At 41.7% G+C, this 19,885-nt stretch overlaps 1 protein-coding gene across 6 annotated transcripts in view; it reads right to left on the bottom strand.

The window, feature by feature from the left end:
- Positions 1-470: 470 nt before the first annotated feature.
- Positions 471-19,885, bottom strand: part of atp2b1a (ATPase plasma membrane Ca2+ transporting 1a) — a 39,533-nt gene continuing 20,118 nt past the window's right edge. Inside the window, exons 5-22 of one of the 6 annotated variants that reach the window (XM_061030342.1) lie at positions 19,253-19,378; positions 17,421-17,582; positions 16,482-16,520; positions 14,390-14,545; positions 14,040-14,254; positions 13,490-13,732; positions 13,161-13,402; positions 12,398-12,635; positions 11,253-11,432; positions 11,065-11,152; positions 10,874-10,980; positions 10,505-10,696; positions 9,427-9,640; positions 9,129-9,340; positions 8,927-9,034; positions 7,359-7,547; positions 6,647-6,736; positions 471-3,712 (exon numbers count right to left, since the gene is read on the bottom strand). In XM_061030342.1, the coding sequence (XP_060886325.1) occupies positions 3,320-3,712; positions 6,647-6,736; positions 7,359-7,547; positions 8,927-9,034; positions 9,129-9,340; positions 9,427-9,640; positions 10,505-10,696; positions 10,874-10,980; positions 11,065-11,152; positions 11,253-11,432; positions 12,398-12,635; positions 13,161-13,402; positions 13,490-13,732; positions 14,040-14,254; positions 14,390-14,545; positions 16,482-16,520; positions 17,421-17,582; positions 19,253-19,378 (3,194 nt within the window). In that variant the 3' untranslated portion in view covers positions 471-3,319. Of the gene's footprint in view, positions 3,713-5,340; positions 5,397-6,555; positions 6,737-7,358; positions 7,548-8,926; positions 9,035-9,128; positions 9,341-9,426; positions 9,641-10,504; positions 10,697-10,873; positions 10,981-11,064; positions 11,153-11,252; positions 11,433-12,397; positions 12,636-13,160; positions 13,403-13,489; positions 13,733-14,039; positions 14,255-14,389; positions 14,546-16,481; positions 16,521-17,420; positions 17,583-19,252; positions 19,379-19,885 lie in introns of all 6 variants that reach the window. The other 5 variants (XM_061030346.1, XM_061030347.1, XM_061030344.1 and 2 more) reach the window with 5 other exon arrangements.

Raw genomic sequence — 19,885 nt, 5'->3', positions numbered from 1 at the left:
TACCCTCTGCTGGTGTGGATGTGTAGCAACATACAATAATATAGTGAATGTACATTATGTGTGTAGTGCTTTAATGTTCATCTTTACAATTTAATAGAATATTTATAACCATGTTTGTGACTGAACAGCTGAAACACTGTAAATGTGACATATTTTATAAGAGGGATCAGCCATTATTTCCACTTGATTGTTTATTCTATTACATCATCAACCTAAAATAGTCAGAGGAAATCATGACCCTTGAACATGTTAAAACAAGAACAAATAAGCCATTTTTGTAAGTCATTTCTGGACATAAGTTTGTCAAAGCTCTAATTTGTAAATGTACAGTTTTAGCATCAATTGTTTTTCTTTCTTTGTTTCTGTACGTATTTGAGTGAAGTCCTGCAGAAAAACTTAAGAGTCCAACCCCAACACAATGTGAAACTCAGTTCCATACTGCACAGGTAAATAAAAACATGGCCCTGCAGTTAGGCTAAATACATTTTTTATTTTTAAAAACCATACACATTACTCGACAAGTTTCAAATGTAAATCCAATCACGATATCCATTTAAAATGCTCAAGATAAACAGACATGAAGTACTTTTATTTCCAAATGTTAAAAGATAAAAAAAATAATAATCCATAAAACAGATGGAAAAACATTCATTCCCGTTACAGGAAGAAGCTACAGAACAAACTCCTCATGTGGATTCCTCTTGTCTTTTCAATTGCTCACTTTGTATGCGATCCTAGCTGCTATTTTGTCGTCTGTAAAACAAGTTAAACAGAACTTTATTTTCCCTCAGAGAACGTCATGATTTAACATCTACACTTTCCTTCCCCCCCCCCCCCCCTCCCCACCGTGCACGGCCAGAAGACTGCAGGAAGAATCTGCAGCCTGCTGCCCCAGTCATCGTGTGTGATAGACAAGCACCGTCCCAAACGCTGAATTAAGAGTGGAAATATACAAACTCAAAAGAGGTCTTGTTCTCTCTCACACCATTTGCACCCTGAGATGAAGATTCCAGAACAACACACAATTTAGTGGCCAAAACCCTCCCCCATAGAACGTGATTGGTGTCAAATCATCCAAAATCGGTTTAGTACGATGAAAGGTATCATCAGTATCGTCATAAAAATACAAAGGTACATTTTCTCTATCATGGTTTGTATCAAAATTCTTCTTCCCCCGAGGAACGCTATGAAATAAAGTACCCTGTGCAGATTGATACCAGTGTATGCCTAGTCTTTATTCTTGAAAAATGCACATGTCCAATTCTTTAGCGTTTCCAGTACATCAGGTGTCAAAAATATCTTACAAACAAATCAAATGCAGCAACATTTATTCATGGTGAAAGGAGTCTGACGGACAGGGATGAAGAACAGAACATGACTTTTTTCCCCCCTCTGTTCATGATTCTGAAATGTTAAAAAAAACAGAAATCAGAGGAGTAAAATGACGTTTTCTTTTTTCTAAGGCGTGATCTTAAAGATTGAATGAAATATGAAAATAATTCACTTGTTTTGTTTTTTTTAACCAAGACAATGGCTTACTATCTAAATACACAAAGTCTGTAGTTAAAAGGGTTTCTCTCTATAGATTCCTTTGAAATTAAATACTTTTACTAAGCCTGAGTAAACAAATGTCAGTATTGTACATTGGCAGGGGGCTAACGTTTTGTTGAAGGAACTAAAGTTGCATGAAAATGCAGCTAATTTAAAAAACACCAACTGATAACCAGGGTCCATATTTAACAAGCATTCAAAGAGAACCTCCTTCAGGATGATCAGAATGAGGCTTTCAGCCGGAGGAGCAACATTTACCTGCCAGTGGCGTTAGCTAAATTGTTATTGTAGCCAAGGCACAGTCACGTTTAGTCCAAATAAACTTATTGTGTAATAATAGATCGGCTCACAACACAAGGCGAGATTCAGCCATTAAAGAAGTGATCAACTCAAATGTTTTTGTGATTTTATGACTTTGGCAAAAACATTTTAGCTGTAACGTGCAAAAAAAAAAAAAAAAAGAGCTTGTAGCTTGTAGCGGTGTCATTTTTTCAGCTAATCTCAGTTAGCCTGTTCTAATGGAACTAATATTAAATACTACAAGAAGCAGGCCAAACACGATAGAAACCTCAGACATCTAAAGAAGGGGCTTCTACGTTGTGCTAAAAGCGACATCATTCACACATCACGCCCGCCTCTGAGGTAAGACTTTGTTTCCTGGTCCAGCACGATTCGACATCCCGACATGCTTGCTAAATATGGTGCCAGATGTGTTTTCAACTCCCTTTTAATGAGTGAACCTTTCAACATGTGGAAATCCTTGAACACAACATAATGAATGAAAAGAGAATCCAGAACTCCAGAAGGTTTTTGTGCACATGAAAACTATCGAAGAAATGGAAGAAGTAAATATATTTATAGCAATGTTAGTGGACAGAGGCCCCAATCGTCTTTCCCGTCCCTGTGTTCCTGTGAAAATGCCGCGCCCCGGACCCTGGACCTCTTTTCTACACAAGCCTTAGTGTTTATCGGTTTGCCTAGAAGGTTCTACATTTATCTACAAATATATAACAAATAAAACTTGCAGGCAAAAATAGTTAAGTTTCAATAGAAACACCCTTATTCCTGAAAATACAGCAGTATCTGAAATAATCCTCTCATTCATTTTTTTATTCTGTCCCAGTTTTCTGCATCATACATCAGGAAGCTCATTTGCCTACAAACAGAAAAAAAGTATCTACAAACTTTGTAAACAGACCTGCTTTTTCCAAAAAACATAAATAACTCAAAATATTAACAGCCAATGGAGCAGAAATAAGTTTTGAATGAGCAAAGGGCCAAAGAGATAAATATACAACACCATTCAGATAAAAGAGAAGCTAAAAGGTTCTTTCTGAATTCTTACAGACGATCTTCAAGCCAGGAGGAGCTCCTCCCCTTCTCAATTCAAATAATAATAATAATAATAACAATAGAATAATAAAAACAGGTCACTTTCAATCTGAGTTTATAATCACCCCTTGTTTACCGAGAAAAACAAAAAGGAGGGAGGGGTGGAGACAGAGTCCTCGTGTTGCAGCGGGGGTTTTCATAAGAACCAAAAATAAAAGAAGACCAAAGCATCCACACCAAGCCGCACATTCCTCTGAATGTTTGCTGTTCTCATAGTCCGGCCCGAGCTGAGCTCACACAGGACCCTGCTCTCCTCCCGGCCTCTCCCTCTCTCCTCTGAGTGTTCACTCCTTTCGTTCGCTGCGTCCGAGTCGAGCTCCTTGGTGACGGGCAGAAAGGTGGTGGTGACGTCGTCGTGTGGAGGTCAGGGGTCAGATCAAAGGGAGGTCTCCAGGCTGTGTAGGGGGCTCCCCGGGGCTGAGGGGGTTCCTGATTTGGGGCCCTCTGGGAGGAGGTGGTTGCTGCTCTCCACAGCGTTATTGTTCTGGTTTGGGGAGGGTGACACCGGCACGATTGGGGTAGAGATGGCGGTAGGAGTGAGTGTGGGTGAGGGCGGCGTGGGTGTGGTGTTGCGGGGGCTTGCCGAGTTGCGCTTGGTTGGGGCGTCGTCCTCGGCGTCGGTGTCGTCTATGAGGGGAATATGGGGCTCAGAGTCCTCTATCCGGAACTCAGGGTGGGTCATGAAGTTGTGGATGGATGATCGCGACTCGGGCTTCTCCAGCCCCTCATAGAGGGAGATGGAGCTGCGGAATGCATTCACCACCCGGATCTGGAGGGAGGGAGCAGGTAGAGGTGGGACATTAAGTCTCGTTCAGTAAGGATAAAAGTGTATGTTGCATTCTAACACCTAGACAGTACAACGGATCAAAAACGAGGGCGCTAGTTTTATAAGGTCAATAATCGGTGAGTTTTAAGGGCAAAGGTGTATCAGTGAGGGGGGGGGGGACTCTCAGAGAGACGTGCAGGTGTGCAGTTATGTTCATTTCAGTTTTATTTCTGTCTCTAACTCGTCCTGTGTCCTGATTTCAGAGCATCACACCCATTGTTTTTAAAGCTGTAAGTTCTGCACCTCATCATCTTGTTGTTTTGAAGCCAGATGTTACCTTACTTAGATGTGAAGCTGAATTAATATTGCCATGTCTCTTTCCTAGTCTACCTGGCAGCGACTTGTCAGTCACAGATCGTCTCAAAAAGAAGAAAAGTACCAACAGAAATGTTGTACGCTGAACTGCAAGGAAAGAAACTAGCAGCCTGTTGCTACACAGATCAAAGAGTTGAGTTTAACTGATCGTCCAGCAAGGCAAACAGCCGATCAAAGCTTATCCTCCTTCTCTCAGACTAATCTGTATTATGCTTTGTTGTTCTTCTTTGTTAAGTGTCCTTGTGTATTCAGAAAAGTGCTATATAAGTCCAATGTATTATTATTATCATTTTGGGGTGGCCGATCTGATTTTAAAGGGGGCTCTATGGTCACTCTGTGCACACCCCTGCAGGGAGCCAGACATTAACACTATTAGACCATAAATAGGACAATAATTTGAGATCATAAAGATATGAAACAATTTTTACTAAAGGTAATAGATCAACTGAACGGTAGGGTCATGAAACCATGAAATTAGTGGAGTCAACACCTGCTGGCCGTTTGAAAGAATGCAGGTTGAAATGCTTCGGCATTAGGCTCCTGTTTGAAACCAAGAGACTCCATCCACTACTTTTAAATAGAATACCAATGCAATTTAAATTAAAAGGTAGACGTGTGTCTGAATTAAAGCTACTCTGGTATGGTAACAAGAATAAACTAGCTAGTGGAGGTCAAAATAAAAGTGTTAATTCAAATTCATGTAGTTAATTCAAAATGTGTCTCGGGGAAGGGAACAAACCAGTTTCAAACCTGATGCAATGTTTGTGTTGTGTCTGATTTTATTGTGAGTTCAGTAGTAGGATTTAAAAAAAAAAAGAAAACACTTGGTAGATCTCTCTGTGTCGGATTAATCAAAATGCAAAAATCAAGAGCTGAGAGGGATGCCGTTCTTTAGACCAGAACGCATCCAGAGAGCAGAGAAGGACAGAGGCTGGACACGAGAGTTTCACTGTTGTTTGACATGCTTAGTACAGATTAAAGAGAGAAAGACAGGACAGAGAGAAGGAGAAGATTAGAGGAGGAAGACAGACAGACAGAGGAAGGAGGATGGAAAGAGGAGGAGAAGAGAGAAAAAGAGACGGCAAGAAAGACAGAGAAGGGTGGTCAGTTACAGCTCATGTTCGTGGCGTAAAAACAACAAAAAGCTGCAGCAGCCAAGCATGTCTACAAGCTGGTTTAACATGTCAGAGAACAGCACGAGAGAAAACTCACAAACGAGACCAGAGACTTTGAACCCATGCAGAGCGCGGCGCTACCTTGTGTTCAATGGTAGTAAACCTTTGAGTATAGCCCATGACACATTTCACAGAATCTAAAGAAGAATACGTGGGGGGTCAGTAGTAATTCAGTCCTTTTTTTGGGGGGGGGGGGGAGGGGTAGTGGAAACATTCTGCCAACAAACAAATATTCACATGGTGGAGAGAAGAGAAAAAAAGGCTTTTTAATGGCATCTGAAAGAGAAGTTTAAGAAGAAGTTTAGAAAAGTCTTGTCTCCAGTTTCCTCTGAGACAAACACAACATTATTATAACATCTTCAAACATTCAACCCGCGGTTAATACGTCTGGGACACTCCTACATGTTTACATTCAAAAGCAAGTTCACTTCAGCTGTTTTCTTTTTGACATCTTTTGCACATTTAAAACTCACAGCTGGTCTTCCTGGGAAGATCTGAAAGAGAAACAATGATTGTCAAGAGTCACAAAGTTCTGCTCAGTGATCTGGATCGTCTGGAGTTCTCGTCATCTAGTTGATGTCGTGTGTCTTAGACCTTTCAAAACACGGTTTGCATACAAACGCACCAACATGCCTCTCCATTGCCATACTTTTTCATTCTCTTCATTCTCCCAGAATGCACCACAGCTGCAGAGGAAAGAGTCATTACATCACCAGGCACCAAGAGGAATCTGCTAACTCGCACATATATTTCCATGGCATGGTTTGTCTTTACTGTTTTTAGGCCGTGATCATGGGCTTATACTCAAAACATTTACCCGCTTAGGGACTAAGAAAGCTGCGACACAGACCCATGGGTGCTACAGGAGGCACAGAGCAGACTGAGGCAGCTGCAGACAAACCTGAATCCAGAATCATTTTAGGTCAAATGAGATGACAACAGTAAAACAGTTTTTTTGTTTTGTTTTTCAGTTTTTGAGACCGAAGCAGAAGCAGAACAGAAAACATGATGACACAGAGATAAACACCTTGTTACAGAGTACATACAGATATATATATATATATATGTATACAGCTGTGTTATCGAAGCATTATGGAAGATGTGGTACTTTTGGTGTCTTGTGTTTTTTTTTTTTTTTTTTAAAGAACAAGGGGAGGGGGGCATTAAGAGGAGCATGAGAGAGTCAAAAGTGTCAACGTTAAGGTGAGAAGAAGAGTGGAGGAGGAAGATGTTAGAGGAACAGAAGAAGTCAAATAAAATGAAAGTCTCATGCACTAGAGGAGAACACGCACTCACACCCCACAGTGGCAGAAGCGGAGTTGGCGGCAGTGGCAGAAGTGGTAGTAGTAGAAAAGGCTACATGTGTAGGGCTAGAAACATTGGTTACATCGTGCTGTTGTTGGCTGGAGTTGGAGGCCTGCCGCCTTAGAGCCCCCTGAAAGGAAGTTCCACTCTGGAACGCACTCACTACATCCATCTGCAAAGAATCAGACAGCGTGACAGGAGAACAAAAAAGCCCAGAGGAAAATAAAAACACAACACAGCCAGAGGAGAGAGAAAAGAGAGAAAAAATAAAGAAAAGGCACCAGTAACCATAGGAAAAATGTCACTTGGAAATTGGATTTAGGCATTATAGTTAAAAGAGAGAGGGAAAGGGGAGGGGGGGTGGTTGGGTTTAAAGGCACTGATCGAAGGGTCTCCAAAATCTGACCTCACTTTTACTCTTTTTCTCTGCAGAATCCTTCCCGGCTACAGCCAGGCCAATCCTCCTTTGAATATTCACTTGTCTATTTAACAAGCTTCCCATCCAATCCAATCGCTTCTCATCAGTACCTTCAAACTTGTCTACATAGATCCAAACCGAGTCAGAGAAAAATAGGCATAAAAACCCGCTTTAGCTCAAAAGCAGAACAGAGGAAAAAAAAAAAACGAGGACGTTTGTTTTTAGGGCACAAGCCATTCTTAAAAGAGTGCCGAGAAAGAACCAAAGAGATTTGAAGCTGGAGGAGCAATAGAGAGTTAAAGGGTTTATGGCTTTTGATTCCCTTGGTGTCAGGTGCGGTGTTCCGTGATGCACAGGGTGGTCTGTGAGTCGTTACCTGAGTCTGGATGCGATTGAGGCCCCTGAACCAGAGGATCTGTCCCCGGCGAAGCTCTCGTTCGGCGTGGTCGATCTCTTCCATGTCATCCAGCTCGTCCAACTCCTCGTCTGGGATCTCCTCCTTCTGCGTGCCGTGACCCGCCGTTTTCAAGAATTTTAAGCGGCTGGTGGGTATCGAGGAGATTACCTGGAAAAACATCGGGATTAACATGAGCAGCACCGACTCATGACAATGTTTTAGCGCTCAGCACGGTGGAGTGACATTATCATTATGGCAGAACAAACGTCTCCGGCTGCATCACCCGGAAATAAGCGGCTGTGACAGCTGAGACACTGACGCCATGTGTTCTGTCTCACAAAGAGTGAAGCAACACACATGTACAGGACACCCTTTGCACAGACAAAGAACTCAGTCCCATTATTATATCATATCAGTTATATAAGTTAATATCACTCTAAAGTTTCCTCCTGATCTCAACACATTTTACAAAACAGCCGTGCATCATATAAGAGACAGTAAGTCGATTTATCACACAGCCAATCAATAGGAAATGAATCCCCACCTATTTGAATAATAAACATTCATTTGTAACTAAAGATAGAAAGCAAATACATGCAGTCCTTTTATTTCAGCTTCTCAAAACTTAAAGTAATTTACATTTTTTTGTCACAAGTAATTGTAAATTAATTAAGTAAATACATTCAAAGACGCAGCCTGAAGTCGACACTGCAGCCAATAAGAATTTAGTAGAGGCTCTTAGATAGTTACTCTATTATCACATGATTGATGAATAATTGATGTTACACATGTTAGTCATATTTTAAAATTAAGCGGTGCGATTGCTGCTGATAGTAATTAATAACCCATTAAAATAAAAAAACGCAGCACTCAGAGACCTTCCCCTCGTGGTAATGGATAATCTTTAGTCTGTAATTAATAATCATCTTCATGCTACAACAAAAACTATTCTCATCTGTCATCTACTTCAACTTACAGGCACTCAGTGCAACTTGTATTATGTGTGTGTAGTCAGAAAATGATTGCAATGTAATTATTTTTGAATTGACGTGAGTGTTTAATGATATAGTGTAAGTGAGTGCGCTGCTCTGTAGGAGGCAGAAAGACGGAGCTAGAATGACGTCAAACATTCATTATGACTTGTTGGCACCGTCAGCAGAGAGCAGGGAGAGATCTAAACCCTTGATCTCACTGTCTCCACCGAAAATCTTTAGTTAAAGTTATTTATTTATGGAAAAAAAAAATCAATAATTTGCTGCACATAATTCATTCCAAAAATGTGATTAAAAATCAAATCAACACACAACAAAGTGGAGTAAAAATAATAACTATGAATTTGTCAATACTCTGACTACCTTCATTCACGGGGCTTCATTTATATAACTACACTTCCTTTGTTTTGTAAAAAACTGATTCAATATGTACTGAGTTGCAGCAGAACATGATGTACTCTTTTTTTCTCTATTTGACACCCACTAAAGTGACTTCAGCACAAGGGGGCAGTGTTGCACCATGTTTATAAGCTCAGCTTTACTGTCGCATCTCACCTGTCCCCATAGTAAAGAGCCAAAGCCTAAGAAAGTGCACCACAGCCACTGGTCGACGGTCAGAGCCACACAGCTGAACGGCTTCCCTCCAAACTGCACAATGACGATCTAGAGGAAGCAGGATGACAGGAAGAATTTATCAGACACAACTCTTGGATTTAGAATTGGTAGGTTGGTCTTATTTTTTTCAGGTCTATTCTACCTGGATAATGAAGGTACCAAAGACGATACTGCAGAAGATGAGGTTGTTGAAGATGCCTTCAAAGACATTCCTTTCCCCGTGGATCTTGCGGGCGTTGATCTCGTTGAAAAGCTGCATCAACACAAAGGTGTTGAAGACGACGGTGTAGTGTTCAGACGGCGGGGCATGGAGGGGTGTATTCCTGCCGCTGTCGATGTCAAAAATTTTCTCCCCTGGACAAACAAAGATTTCATCAAAATCAACGCATGGATCTCTTGGTGCTGATTAATGAAGGACGTCACCAAGTAAATGTTCTTACCAGCAAAGAGCAGAGTAAAGATGATGACCAGCTGGTACACTCCCTGACCCAGGATGTTCTTCATCATGGTGCGGGAGATGAGCGGCTTGTTGCGGCCATATGGCTTCCTCAGCAGCAGGGCTTCTGTGGGGGGCTCTGTGGCCAGGGCGAGTGAAGCGAAGGTGTCCATGATGAGGTTGACCCATAACATCTGTACTGCTTTGAGCGGGGAGTCCTGGAGGCAGAAAGAGCAGAGAGAGCGAGAGAGAGCGAGAGAGAGAGGCAACAAATTAGGTTAAGGAGGAGGAAAAAATAACCGTCCTACAGGATTCGCATCACTGCCACCAATAAAAGTCCCAAACATGATGGAAATTCAGGCCATTTATTAGCGATCATTTAGACTGACATGAACCAAATTGCCTGCGGAAAACAATTTATTTTGTTCCCTGCAGCATCGCTGATCGCACGTTTATAAGCTGCAGAAGTACGAGGATTGAGGAGTGTGACGTGAGCAATTTGGTTTCTGCAAACACTTGTGCAAGCTGTGCCTAAAATTCAACAGACAGTTTAATAACTAAAAGAAAATAAGGTCTGATAACATGTATGTTCGATATTGTACATGGTCCCTTTTTAGATAAAATGAAATAAATATTGAATATCAGAGACAGATCGACATTATTCAAGAACTAAAGCAGAAACACAAATCAATGCATCAAGCTGCAGAACACGGCTCACGTCGGCTTAAAAAGACTGGAATATAAAAAAGTATTAGGGAAATTTCACAGTTATTATTTTTAATCAAATGAACAAGTCTCTTTTGGCAAAATACTGAAAATGAGCCAGCTGCTGTATTTTATATTTTATATCAATCCTGAGCCTGCGTTTCCTCTCACCTGACAGCTGGATCTCCACTTAGAGAACCTCGAACTGAAAACTTCCCGCCTGTGAGATAAAGCTTATGTAATCTCAGTGTGCTGCTGCCAGCTGTACCAATTCCATGGCTGCCGAGTCAAAGTGTGAACTAGAGAGTTAAACTTCTTACAGCTCAAACCGCCGTCACACCGGAGACCGATGCATTCTCTGTCACAGTGAAACTCACCTGTGTGATGCAGGCTCCTGTAAACGCTACGATGACGGCCACCACGTTGACAGTCAGCTGAAATTGGAGGAACTTGGAGATGCTGTCGTAGACGTTTCGTCCCCACATGACGGCTTTGACGATGCTGGAAAAGTTGTCGTCAGTCAGGATGATGTCAGAGGCCTCCTTGGCTACATCTGTGCCAGCGATACCCTGAAGAAAAAAAAAAAAGAGATTAGGATCGGGAATCTGTCTGCATCACAAATACATTTCATATTTATGTCTTTCAATGAAACGAGTATCCCTTTTATTTTATCAAATGAAGCATAAACTGTTTTGATTTATTTGATATCTTTTAATTAAGGATGATCAAAGAAGGGAAAGTCTCACCATGGCAAAGCCAACGTCAGCTTTCTTCAAGGCAGGACCGTCATTGGTGCCGTCTCCTGTTACTGCTACTACTTGTCTCTGTTCTAGGACTGTGCTGTCAATTATACCTAAAAAGAAACAAGACGATGTTTATAGGGAAATGTTGCATCATAAAACAAAAGGGTCGACTAAAAGAAGAAAAACAGATTCACCTTTCACTAGTGTGTGTTTGTCTGTGGGGGAAGAGCGAGCCAGCACTCGTAGTTTGGGCCAGATCTTGTCGATGCGCTCTTGTTCGATCTAGAAACATGAGACAAACCCTGATAGAATCCCAAAATAACATTTGACAGCTCTCTCAGGGGTACAGTATTTTTTTTTTTTTTTTATAGCTGTGGCCCACCTCTCCTTTCTCATTGCGTATCCTGCGGTTGAATTCTTTCCCTTCGATACAGATGAAGTCATCTCCGGGCAGCAGGATGCCGCACTTGGTGGCGATGGCTCGAGCCGTGTTGATGTTGTCACCGGTCACCATCCGCACCGTGATGCCGGCACGCTGGCACTTCTTGATGGCATCGGGCACCTGGGAAGATGGCGGGGAAAAAAATGAGGGAGGAAATGCAGATTTATTTGGATATCAAAACTCAGCTGTACCTAACCTGTAGTTTTCTATTTCAACACGCCCCTCCTCTGTGGGGGCGTTCAGGAGCATGATGTCAAGTTAAGGATCAAATTGACAGTATGGTGGAGTTTCACTGTTCTTATTAAACAACAGGCAGATGATTCCAGCAAATAAGTCGAGTACATGCTAACTGCCTGGCATGGTAGAAATTCATTCATAGCTGTGTCTCACTGTGGAGCCACTCCTTTAAAAAGCACTTTCATGATAAATCTTGTGAAGGTTTCCGTATTTAATATCTGCACCAAAGCAGAGCTACTCCTTAGGGTTAAAAATGGCTGATGCTGCATCTCCGGTCAAACCTTTTTCCTGCTCTACTCAGAAAGGCCTAAAGTGCTCAACAGTGCAGTGGAATCAATCAAGCCGTTCCTTAAGGAGTGCTTGTCAAACGGGCTTCCATGTGTTGGAATGGGGAAGAAAGGGGGTAACTGCCTGAAGGTGTCTTTTCTGAAACCCGAAATCCGACATTCCAACCCCTACATGGCGTGATTGACCCACATTACCAGGAAAAAGGGTTTACATTTCCTCTGTAATAGTCTTGTTTTCATTATTGACACCACTTTATCTGTCACCAAGGCTATGAATTTCCTCATGAGGGGAAAATGTGCATCATTTTTTCCAATATTAAAATGTTACTGCTTCATCCTCCTCTACATAAGACATTTGTATAATTGACTTCAAGTTTGGCTCCTTGGATTAGGTACTTACACCACAAACTGATACTTGTTTTCTTTTTATTCAAAGAGCTTTCATGCTCAGGGAAAATATAATTTACAAAGACTCACATTATGTTAGGTCAGTTACAGAAAGAGTAAAAATACAGTAAGAGATGTTTGTTATGTATATTACATTTTTTATCAGCCACATACCTCAGGTCTCACAGGGTCTTCGATGCCCACCACACAGAGGCAGGTCAGTCCAGAGAGGATATCATTCTCATTGTCCCAGTCAGGCTCCCCCTCAGAGACAGGGAAGTCCCTGTATGCAAGGCAGATGGTCCTCAGGCCCTCTGAGGCCATGGGCTCGATCACTTTCTTCACCATGTCGTCTCTGTCACGCGGGCGAAACACCTTCGACTCACCGTTTGCCGTCTGGATTTTATAGCACCTGGAGGTTAAAAGGGGATACAAAAATAAATACATAAACATTGTGAAGAAGAGGGTTTAAGAAAAAGAAGGAGGACTGTAGGAGGTCAAAATATCCAGAGTAAAAATAAAAAAAGTACCAAATGATAAATGTAGAAAATAATTTGGATTTAAAGGTTTGAGGAAGTGGAGAAGACAAAGCGTTTGAATGGTGAGCTGCAGTAGAAGAAGTTGCATTAAGCCCCCTGTGGGTTAAAAAGAAGCCCGCTCGTATAAGAGGCTTACAGAGTTGTTACCGGCTCATTTTCTCAGCGCCCGTTTTAAGTCGCAAAGTAAGGGGCTTGGGTGGGATGCACTTGAACTTCTTAGCTGCTTAAGCCATTACACATATCATTCACTGGCCAGCTAGGTCGAATAAAACAGATCTACTCAATAACTTTTCTTTGAGAAAAAATTATTGATGCTAACAGAAATTAAAAACTTTCAAATCAACAGAGCTGACGTCTCTAAGTATAAAATTTTGAACTGAAATAAACGATGTTCTTACTTTTTTAGGAGAATTTCTGACGCCCCTTTGCTGAACATACGGTAGCTGCCGTCAGCCATTTTCAACACAGAGCTCATTGACTTCCTCACTGAGTTGAAGGTGTAGACTTTGTATAGTTTCTCTTCAGGAATTTCATTCCGAATAGCCTGGTAGTCCCGCTTTAGATCTTTAGAAAAGCCAAGCAAGGCACATTCGGTCTTGTTGCCCACCTGTCGAGGAAGGCCGCCTTCTTTCTCTGGAGGCTGGAGTAAAAGACAAGAAGTCGAGTAAGGGCAAATTCAGGGTGATACATGGTTTGATAAAAGCTGCATGCCATCCCTCAGACTCACCATGATCTTTGTAGTGTAGGCGCAGTTGACGGCGATGCCCAGAATCAGCATGTCTAAAATGGAGGAGGGGATGTTCTCTGGTTCGGGGACTTTCCTGTAGTGCTTCTCAGCGAGGTAGGCCTGCACCACAGTCATGCGGTTCATGGTGAGCGTGCCCGTTTTATCAGAGCAGATGGCCGTAGCGTTGCCCATAGTCTCACAAGCGTCCAAGTGTCGCACTAAGTTGTTATCTTTCATCATTTTCTGTAAGAAGATAAACACGATATATGAACTTCTAAAAACAACTACATGTAGCAGTGAACAAACATACATCTGAAGCTGCACGTGCACTCTAACAGGTGTTTAGAGGCTACATGACTCAATTAGAAGCTCCTTGGTTGGATAAAAACCAGTAATGTTTGACAACTTCTGCAAAGGGGATTATAGCTTAGCTTTAAGGTATCAGTTAGCCAAGTCTCCTTGACTTAAACGCCTTGCCTTCTAGTTTTAATAGGCTGAAGAGTAAGCTGGTCAGCACTGGGCAAGGGGTCACTTAGCTAGGAGAATTTACCTTAACAGAATACGCCAGGGAGATCGTTACAGCGAGAGGCAGGCCCTCAGGGACAGCCACCACCAGAACAGTGACCCCAATGATAAAGAATTTCACAAAGAACTGGATGTAAACGGGGGTGCAGTCCTTGACCCAGGGCAGGTTCTGGATCCAGAAGGTGTCGACTACAAACAGCACCACCAGGATGATAACGGTGATTGCTGACATAACCAATCCTGAAGGAAAATAGACAAAACAATTTGTCATGCAAATGCTAAGGAATGTTGGGATAAAAGTAAAAAAAACATAAAATAAGTATATATTTTTTAAATCTATTGTCTTACACAATCAGAACTTATTGTCTGACCCACCTGCTTTGCCAATTTGAACAGCTAGTTTGGTCAGTTTGCCCTGGAGAACAGACTTCTCTTTCTTTGGCAGGTTGGATTTCTTCTTCTCCTCCGCATCAGCTCCCTCGTCGCTGTTCAGAGGCTGCATTTCCATCGCAGCGCCATCCTGTGCTTTAGCTGCAGCACAGAACAAGAAATAACATGTCGCTTGAGATGAAATGACCTCATTTGATTTTGACACAATAGTAACATTGTGTGCGATGACTTCACCGTCAAACCGATTCCAGTATTCATGGAACGAGCAACGGTCTACCAGATGTAACAAAATCAGCTCAAGAAAAAGAACACTCGAGAGCTGCATGGAGACACTGATTTAGATTTGTCATTTTGATTCAATTTGCAAGACTTGAAATAAAGAAATGCAGTGTTGAAATAAACTGAATGTGGGCTCTTTTACCTTCATAATTTTCTATATATTCTTTTGTTTTTGGGACAACAACAGGTTTACACAAAGTTGTACTTCCCAGTTTTTTGTCTTTTTTTGATTTAGCAGGTTACCAGTCACAGGTACTACAACCTGCTTCTGATCACATCAAACTTCATTTCATGATGACAGATTTAATAAAAAGAGACTTTAAGAGGAGCAGAGATGTCACATCATTCAGAGTGTAAGCAAACTTGTTTTTTGCCTCCCCTTTTAGACGTGGAACGTGGGAAATGTCAATGCAATTATATTTGCAGTGATCCGACGGCTCAGTAATTAGCAGGAAGATTTGGAAATGTAATTAGCATACTCCCACCTGGAGATTTAAAGAACAGGTTATCTAGCTAGCAGCATCCGAGGAATCACCTCCTACTTCCTCAGCAAACCGCAGCAGTTGTTGCCATTTAAATTCCCATAAATCTCTTTCATCTCTTCCTCAACATCCCTCAGGACACCCCTGCCGTGCAAGCAGGACTGACGGGAATCCCAAACCTCCATCTAGCCAGGTAACCTTGGAGACGCAGAGCCTCTAATGGCAGAGGAGGGAGGAGAGGCAGCCGGCAGGCCAGCAGGGGCTGCTCTCTGTCGTGTCGCTCACTTTGATAAAATCATTAGTTCTGTCGGGCACTGAAGCTACTGCCGCTGCTGCTTTTGCTGCTGCAGGACAACTGACACATCTTCTGCAATCTTCCACTTACTGCTGTTTATATTGTGTGTCTTTTTTTATAAGCTCCTGCAGCTCCATGTCCAATTTGGCAATGCTAAAAGCTCTATTTACTATGGCATGACCTGTAGCGTGGCATTGTGTGTGAATGTATGTAGCAGGAAGGGGAGGGGCACGAGCACTGGGCTACTGCAGCTGCTGTGGACTGTGGCTTGTTCTGCACTTACATGGCCTGTGTAATCTCAGTCTAAAGGATTACTGTTGATTCCTGGCAGGCAGAGGGAATCTGTGCACCAGGGACTAGCGCCAGGGTTGTGGTCACAGACCCAAGCACAACTGATCATAGTGCCCCGGCAGGGCGACGAGCTCGGCAAGCTGACCGAGTTGCCAAAAAGAGTCTCATTATCATTGTTGTCAGTTTGAAATTGCACCAGAGTGAGTCCGACAGTTTGACTGGGAATAGTTCAGATAGGGACATCAATAGAAATCAAATCGTGGGGGCCTGAGGGAGAGTCGCAGAGAGAAAGATGGGTGGGAAAGCAGATGTTCTGGCCCTAGAATTGTTGCATGGCTTTAATCTCCTCACCACTAATCGCTATAACTGGATTCAGTAGCACCTGCTGCTCAAAGCGCAATGTGCAGGGGAAGGACGAGAGAAGAGAGAGAGAAAGAGAGACAGAAGGGAGGGACAGACAGCACAATGGATGAGGTAAGAACGGCAGGTACTACAAATGCACTGACTAGGGGTCATGCAGAAATATGCAGCTCCTCACCTTCCTACATTAAATCACTGCAGCTAATTAATCACACATTGAGGCTTCAACCTAGATGAAGTGCCGTTACACCGGGAGCGAGACAGGGATACAGCCGAGGGCTAATACACAGATGTAGGCGCTAAGCCGTAAGACAATTATTTATGGTTATAAGTGTGTTTCAGCGGGTGTGTGAGTGGGCAAGAAACTAACCTTTCTTACGATTTTCAACAGACCCATCCTGCTTCTTGTCTGTAGAAAATATATTACATGGAGTCAGTGATGGGCAACACACAATACCTGTTATATTAACCACTACTTTTAAATCATATCAATACATAGTATGTTCATCATTACGGATATTTTCTTAGAATAAAGAAAGTTAGAGAGAAAAGATATTCAATCAACCACTGTTGGTTTTGCATGACATAAAAATGTTGTCTTTATAGAGGAGACGGTACAATCTTTTTCGGTGTTACACATTTCAAATCTAGCTCAGTCTCCTCGGTCATAAACACCTCTACAAACATTACGTCACATTTAAACTAAATTATTTTTTTAACATATCTACTTTAAGCACATTTTTAAACATTTTCAAGCTCTTCAAATGTGAAGTTGAAGGTTTCTTTTACCAACGGTGAAAAGTGATTATTTTGTTTTGTACTGTTTGTAAAACGATAAAAAGACACATGAAGACATCAACATGGGAAGGACAGTTAGGGGATAATAATGAAGATATTTTTTCTCTTAATCTTCCACATAATTTCTGACATTTTGAAGATTAAGAGATTTTAAAAAAGACACTTCCAACGGAGAACAGAATTATTATTTTTTTTTTTATGTTCATAACTCGCTGCAGATCCTGCAGAAAGCTCATCCATGGAACCTTGAATCTGCAGCTGAGCTCCGTCAGAGGTAACCCTAACTTGCATGGGTAGTGACACTTTTCACCCAGCGTGCATTTTACTCTGCTACCAGGTCAACAACACTTCTCTGCCCTGTCTCAACTCCTTCAGGATTCATTATTAAAGAAAAAAATCTCCAGGAATATAATGGGATCTGTCTTTAAGAAAGAAAGAAACATGTGTCCAAACATGTCCGTCTGCTGTGTGGATCCATCAATAACAACACATAAGCAGTGAGGATACTAACTTTTTCTCTGTTTCTTCTTCTCCTCCTTCTCCTTTTTCTTCTCCTCCTCATCCTCTTCGTCCTCCTCAGCGGTCCCAAGTAAAGTGAAGATAATTCCAGTTTGAGAGTTGACACCCACAGCAGTGACCACCATTTTCCCTGAGCCTTCCATTACATGGGTGCCTTTGGTCAGGGGAGGAAAAATTAAATGTGAGTCATTAAAAGGAGGAGGAAACGCACGTTTACAGTTTCCAGCTAAATGTTTTTTAATTCATGTTTGACTTGGTTTGGCAGAAGCTTTAATAACCTTCACTTTTGCTTTGATCTTTTTTTTATTGAGGTTTAGATTTAACACTGACCTTTGATTACAAATAAAAATGTGCAACCTGGTTTAGAAAGCACCTTTTTCAGCCACACAAAAATGTCATTTTGAAATGCATGCAATACACAAGTAAAAGAGTAAAAGAAACTCATACTCTCATTGGCCCTCCTAACCTTTAACAAGCCGCTTTTAATCAAAAGATGATTGTCGGTGAGGGTGAATTAAGGGAAATCTAAGAGGCTACAACCATTTATTATCTCAGTGTCTGTATCCCTCTAAGGACGCGGGAAAAAAGATCTTGTTGATAAGAACAGAAAAAACAAACAATAGAAGAGAAAATAGAAATTTAAAAAGAAATGGAGTAGTGGAAAGCTTCTAAAAGTTCTCTAATGTCCGTGTTAATTAGAGGATGTTTTCCCTCCATTCAGGAGAGTGATGGCAGAAGGGATGCAGCTGGTGCTGAGGACAGGAAATCAGACAGCACACACACACACACACACACACACACACACACACACACACACACACACACACACACACACACACACACACACACACACACACACACACACACACACACACACACACACACACACACACACACACACACACACACACACACACACACACACACACACACACACACACACACACACACACACACACACACACACACCTGCTATACACAACACTGGAGCTATAACAGCATTGCATCTGGGGACTGTTGGATGGTTTGATGATAATTGATTACACTGAGCTGCAAGATAGGGACACCAATTCATTTTTAATTCTAATCAAGTTTGTCACTAAAGCTACACAAATGAACATTACATTGACTTCTGCTACTATTTTCAGTGTGCAGCAGCAACATCTTATTTATAAATGATCAAATATCTTCACGAGTCAAAAAGTGGTTCACCTGTTGTTTTAAAAATATATATTTTATACCATATTTATGTTAATTCAAATGTGTTAACGTTATCAATGTGGGATGAAATGTTGGAACAAAAGTGGAGCCGTCTGTTGTCTCATGTTGTCATGCTTCTCCTGTCAAATGGCCTCGATGATGCAGTATGGCTTAGTCTGTCAAAGGTCACTTCCTGGGTCGGAAGTCTGAGAGGCTCAAGACAGCCGATCAAACATCTATTTAAAAATGTAGGTACCTCATAGACCATGCAGTGTTTTAATTATCAGAACTCATTTTTAAAGTAAGAGGGTCAGCTTCCCCATTGACCTCTATTTTAAAGTCTTTAAAAAATGTAATAGCATTTGGACGAGAAGAAAGTGCACAAAGGTTATTGGTCATTTCATTTAATAAAGACTGGACTGACAAGAAGACAGACTTTGAAAACGATGTGTTGTAATATTTAAACGAACTCCTGCATTATGAATCATTTCTTGACAGCGTGTTCGAAAATTGGACAAAATGACAGGAGAAGTTATTAAATCACAACCTTGACTTATCTTCAGAAAAGAACCAGAAAGAAGAAAACTTTACAAAAAACGCCATCAAATGAATGCCTTGTGTTACCTGATAACAGCATAGGATCTTTTCCATGTGTTTTCTTGACATGGTCTGACTCTCCTGTGAGTGAGCTCTCATCGATCTTCAGGTCATTGCCTTGGAGGAGGACTCCGTCAGCGGGCAAAAGGTCACCTGAAAAACACGAGGAGGGCTCGCTTTTAATTTGAAGGAACAGAAGTGTACTATCGTAAAGTTTGGTGTATACAACGCACTTTTACAACCTTTCTTTCATCTTAGAAGGTGAGTGGTGAGATATACACTGACATGACCGCAAGTGCAGCCCCCACCCTCACCCACTGCAGGCGACCTGATACCAATTGAAAATTCGCCCCAAACAGCCACTTCCTTTTGCAAAGCATACTGGGATACATAACAACCCAGGCCAGGATTGCGGCGGCAATTTTTTTCTCTTTCTTAAGGTCATAATCATGCATTTAAAGAAAACAGAGGTATAGAAAATAAACCTTGTAGAGAGCTGGTTTGATTGAAAAGACAGTGAGAGACAAAAAGTGACCAGCAGAGGTGTGCAGTGGTTGTGGGCTGTCGGGGCGTACTTCACAAATATCAACGTTACAATAGGCTGAGAGCTCGACTTCTTTTTTTATTTCCTCTGGGAGATTCGTTTATTTATTGTTTACC

The sequence above is a fragment of the Labrus mixtus genome, chromosome 22, assembly GCF_963584025.1.
Source record: "Labrus mixtus chromosome 22, fLabMix1.1, whole genome shotgun sequence".
Taxonomy (NCBI): domain Eukaryota; kingdom Metazoa; phylum Chordata; class Actinopteri; order Labriformes; family Labridae; genus Labrus; species Labrus mixtus.
This window is presented reverse-complemented; position numbering and strand designations above follow the sequence as displayed.